This window comes from Cebidichthys violaceus, unplaced genomic scaffold (assembly GCF_023349555.1).
Source record: "Cebidichthys violaceus isolate CVI_PGR_0920_01 unplaced genomic scaffold, fCebVio1.0.p SCAF_48, whole genome shotgun sequence".
In the NCBI taxonomy this organism is placed as follows: domain Eukaryota; kingdom Metazoa; phylum Chordata; class Actinopteri; order Perciformes; family Stichaeidae; genus Cebidichthys; species Cebidichthys violaceus.
The window spans coordinates 1,457,360-1,462,359 of record NW_027176683.1 but is presented as its reverse complement, the minus strand read 5'-3'; the positions used below and the strand labels follow the sequence as shown (position 1 = coordinate 1,462,359).

General features: G+C 47.2%; 1 protein-coding gene across 1 annotated transcript in view; it reads right to left on the bottom strand.

Moving 5' to 3' along the window:
- The window catches only part of tg (thyroglobulin), a 32,889-nt gene that overhangs the window by 12,117 nt on the left and 15,772 nt on the right, over window positions 1-5,000 (bottom strand). The window contains exons 23-35 of the mRNA XM_068729991.1: window positions 4,767-4,931; window positions 4,498-4,602; window positions 4,291-4,400; window positions 3,986-4,091; window positions 3,672-3,869; window positions 3,382-3,552; window positions 2,781-2,870; window positions 2,590-2,661; window positions 1,721-1,858; window positions 1,443-1,619; window positions 669-783; window positions 207-286; window positions 1-65 (exon numbers count right to left, since the gene is read on the bottom strand). The exon at window positions 1-65 is cut by the window's left edge and continues 82 nt beyond it. Of these exons, the coding sequence (XP_068586092.1) occupies window positions 1-65; window positions 207-286; window positions 669-783; window positions 1,443-1,619; window positions 1,721-1,858; window positions 2,590-2,661; window positions 2,781-2,870; window positions 3,382-3,552; window positions 3,672-3,869; window positions 3,986-4,091; window positions 4,291-4,400; window positions 4,498-4,602; window positions 4,767-4,931 (1,592 nt within the window). The remainder of the gene's footprint in view (window positions 66-206; window positions 287-668; window positions 784-1,442; window positions 1,620-1,720; window positions 1,859-2,589; window positions 2,662-2,780; window positions 2,871-3,381; window positions 3,553-3,671; window positions 3,870-3,985; window positions 4,092-4,290; window positions 4,401-4,497; window positions 4,603-4,766; window positions 4,932-5,000) is intronic.

Sequence of the window (5,000 nt, the reverse complement as noted above, 5' to 3'; positions counted from 1 at the left end):
GTCGTCCTCACCACAAGTCTGAACCCCGAGACTGATGAGAGACACACACACCACGTCCAGACCAGCTGAGACACACACACACACACACACACACACACACACACACACACACACACACACACACACACACACATTAATATCTCTTCAGTGTTGATTGATACTGACTCTGGTTGTTTGATTGGAATATATACATTATTATTGGTTACCTGGTGATTTGGTGTCCCGGACGAAGCCGATGCCGCGGCAACAAGGATCCTCATCACAGCGCCGCTCACACTCCATGAACCTACACACACACACACACACACACACACACACACACACACACACACACACACACACACACACACACACACACACACACACAGTAAAATGTAGAATATTTTCAGTTACTAGTTAAATATTCAACATAAAGCAGTACTTGTACTTGTAATGGAGTACTTTTACATCGTCATTGTGGTAATTGTACTCAGTTGTGTCTCACTTTATCTTCTGTCCTCAGATGTATTCAATATGCATTAATGAAGACTAGGTGGTTGAAAATGTCAATATAAAAGCCCAAAATTTCCCCAGTGATGTGAGACCTGCTATGAACCAGCATATGTGTGTGAGTGTGTGTGAGTGTGTGAGTGTGTGTGTGTGTGTGTGTGTGTGTGTGTGTGTGTTACCCCTCAGACAGCGGTGTGTTCTCTCTCAGACTGACTCGGCTGCGTACGGAGTAAGAAACCATCTTCTGGAAAGAAACTCTCTCGTAGAAACTCTTCACCGGTCCGGACAGATCCACTGAAAACACACAGAGACAGAACCTGAAGACCAGAGTCCACAACCCTGAACCTGGAGACCAGAGTCCACAACCCTGAACCTGAAGAACAGAGTCCAGAACCCTGAACCTGGAGACCAGAGTCCACAACCCTGAACCAGAAGTCCAGAGTCCACAACCCTGAACCTGAATGCTCTTCTCTGGATCTTTAGGGTCCTGGTCTCCCTTTATGTTACATACATTTCTCAGTTTGAACATCCTTGATTCCTTTCCTCAACTCCTCCTGTCTTAAGCTCTGTTCACACTGTGAGCTCCGAGCATGAACGGAGAACAAACGAGATGAACTGTGAAGAATCAAGAAGAGCTCCACTCCTCTCTCCTCAAGGTGTGTTTTAGGAATCAAGGAGAGAGGAGACAGGACAGAGGAGGCTCACGTTAGAGAGAGGAGAAAGGAGAGAGGAGGCTCACGTTAGAGAGAGGAGAGAGGAGAGAGGAGGCTCACGTTAGAGAGAGGAGAGAGGAGAGAGGAGAGAGGCGAGAGGAGGCTCACGTTAGAGAGAGGAGAGAGGAGAGAGGAGAGAGGAGAGAGGAGAGAGGAGGCTCACGTTAGAGAGAAGAGAGAGGAGAGAGGAGAGAGGAGAGGAGAGAAAGGAGGAGGACACAGGAGGAGGAGAGAGCTTACCCTTCTTGCTGTAGGTGTTGTTGGCCGGTCTGTCCAGCAGGAGGCGACATGGTCTCCTCAGAGGTTGGTCGTAGGCTCCACAGACTCTGCTGTCTGAGAACAACGAGCAGCTGAAGAAACCTGCTGAGTCGGCGTCTCTGAGGTCAGCGATGGAGCAGAGCTGCTCTACGTCACAGCCTGAACACACAAACACAGTATTATCTACGTCTTATCTTCACTGGGTACAAGTACTACTAGTCCACAAGTTCTCCGTTTGTTAGTGAGAGTACGTGACGTACGTGTGAGACACCAGAGCAGTGCCTGCTGGGAGTTGTAGTTGTCCCTGTTGAGCCAGAAGGACAGCGTGGGGAGTCTCCTGTGAGGATCCACGAGGACGTCGTCCTCCGACAGAGACTCAAACTTCATCTGCACTGAAACTGTACAAATACACAGAATATACACAGAATGTACACAGAATAAATATCTGTATCAAGTCTGTATTAGAGCTGCAACCAGTGCTGGAAAGTAACTAAGTACATTTACTCAAGTACAGCACTTTCCTACTGCGTTCCTCTGACAGCTTTAGTTACTTTACTAATTACACAAAAAAACTATTTCAACTTAAATTCTCAAGAGTTTACAGAAGTAGAGCTGAATCCATCAGTCCATTAATCAATTAGTCCTTTAATCAATTAGTCCATTAATCCATCAGTCCATTAATCAATTAGTCCATTAATCCATCAGTCCATTAATCAATTAGTCCTTTAATCAATTAGTCCTTTAATCAATTAGTCCATTAATCAATTAGTCCATTAATCCATCAGTCCATTAATCAATTAGTCCATTAATCAATTAGTCCTTTAATCAATTAGTCCATTAATCCATCAGTCCATTAATCAATTAGTCCATTAATCAATTAGTCCTTTAATCAATTAGAGGATTGACAGAGAACTAATTTAAAAACAATTAAAAATGTTGGTGTTAGTATGTTTACTGTATTTCTACAGTGTGGTATTAGTACTTTAACTAGTCCACAGTATTTCTACAGTGTGGTATTGTAACAGAGTATTTGAGTGGTATTAGTACCATTACTGAAACAGAGTACTTGTGTAGTATTAGTGGTATTAGTAGATGGAGGAGCAGGTGTGAGTTCAGAAGGAATACGAACCGTCCAGAGGAGGACTGAGTTCTGCTGCTGGACAGGAAGTAGAACCAGAACCTCCAGCTGCTGAATCAGCATCTGACAAACAACAACAACAACAACAACAACAACAACAACAGTGAGAAACAACAACCATACTAAGGTCAGCTGAGCCGCGGGGCCATCATCACTATTAAAGGCCATGAACATGAGTTCACCTGTGTTCAGGTAGACGGCCTGGAAGCTGACGATGGAGGCCTGGTAGTCCTTCTTCTTCTTCTTACTGTCGGCCGGAAGAGACGAGTCAGCTGGAGGAACAAACAACGACCTGAACATCAGAACCAAGGAGCAGACGTTTGATCCTCAGTGAACGTTCAGAGCGGATTAACAGGAAGCGTTCTCACTGAGACGTCACCGATTGGTTTGTTTACGAAGCCTCGAGTTCGGCATTTTCAACATCGCCATCTTGTTTTTATTTTAGATACGAGAGGGTGGAGCTAAGATCAGTGGAGTGATTTTTATGATTTTTTATGTGCATCATCCCCTGCTTTATGGTCTGTTTGACTCTAGATGGAGCATAATGTACTAAATGAACATCATGCTGTATTGAAGAAGACTGTAAACTAGAGATTGAGACCATAAACTCATGTTTACAATGTTTACTGAGGGAATAAATCAAGAGAGAAGTAGAGTCATTTTAGACTAGACTTCTATACAACCAGAGGAGTCGCCCCCTGGTGGACACTAGAGAGAATGCAGCTGTAACACATGAAGCCAGTCCTCCCATTGGCTGATTCACAGTGACGTAGTGTTTCTTACTGATGGTGAACTTTTGTCCTCCGAAGTCGAACACGAAGCTCCTCTGCTGCTCGTTGTAGGTTAGCCCCGCCCCACAGACGCGATTGGCTGTTCCCTGTCCAATCACATCCCAGTCCTGGTCCCCACACGTCAAGACTGACGGAGCTCTCAGCCAACCACAGAGCAGAGACCCTGAGAGGAGGAGGAGGAGGAGGAGGAGGAAGAGGAGGAAGAGGAGAAGAGGAGAAGAGGAGGTGAGATATTGTCATCCACTCACTCAGGTGTCGTGCGTCTCCTTGGTATGAACACACCTCCGTTCAGGACGTTCTGGTTGAGGAGGAAGCCGTCACAGCAGGTGTCGCGGCTGCAGCCGTCCTGACAGAAACGGTGAGCGTCAGAGAGAGAGGTTCCTCTGGAGGAGAACACCTGAGACCTGAACACACCTGAGACCACCTTCATCATCCTCATCCTCTCAAAGCTCTGCTGCTGACGAGAGGAGAACTCCACACCTGAGACACACACACACACACACACACACACACACACACACACACACACACAGTTACAGAAGTGTGTTTTGTGGTCTCATCGATGTCCCGTCGTCTGGTTGCCGTGGTTACAGTACCTTTCTTCCTGATGACCAGCAGGTCTGAAGCCCCGCCCCTCACTCTCAGAGAGCAGCTCAGCCAATCAAAAAGCTCGGCCTGAGGATTACCCAGAAACCCGCTGGTCTGAGGGAGTCAAACAAAAAGTCGCTGTAGAAGATTAACTTCACAGTGGAGCTCTGTGATTGGCTGTTTGTGAGTGAAATGCACCCTGGGAGTCGTAGTTGACTTCTCTCCTTCAGTTCATGTCAGTTAGTTTACTGCTGTGTGAGTGTGTGTGTGTGTGTGTGTGTGTGTGTGTGTGTGTGTGTGTGTGTGTGTGTACCTGCTGGGAGGTGTTGCAGTGTGTGTTCAGAGTGTTTGTGCTGTACAGTTCACACTGAGTCTGTTGGTTGAACAGCGCCACATGGTGGCAGGACGGCTCCACTGCACACGCTGAGAGAGAGACGAGCAGTCAACACACACACACACATATACAGACCATAATGATATTCACTATGTGTGTGTGTGTGTGTGTGTGTGTGAGACTCACCTTGGACACAGGATGTGAGGTCAGAGCTCGTTGTTTGCAGGACTTCAGTGTCTTCAGCTCCGACAATCAGATCTGATCCAAGAACAGCCTGAAACCTGCTGAGAACTACAACACACACACACACACACACACACACACACACACACACACACACACACACACACACACACACACACACACACACACACACACACGTGTACGTCACAAAGGGCTTCACAATGAACACATATACATCTAAACTGCTCTCTGATTGGCTGCCGAGACTCCACCTGAGCACTCGTCATCAGTCAGAGGCGTGTCACTGTTGGTCCACTCAAGCTCCGCCCCCTCGCTGTCAAAGCACCTCCACCTGCCGGACAGGAAGTCAGGCTGCGCTGACAGGAAGTCGCCTCGCCCTGAACACCGCAGGCCCCGTCTCTGACACTCGGTCACACCTGACGCAGTGTACACACACACACACACACACACACACACACACACACACACACACACACACACACACA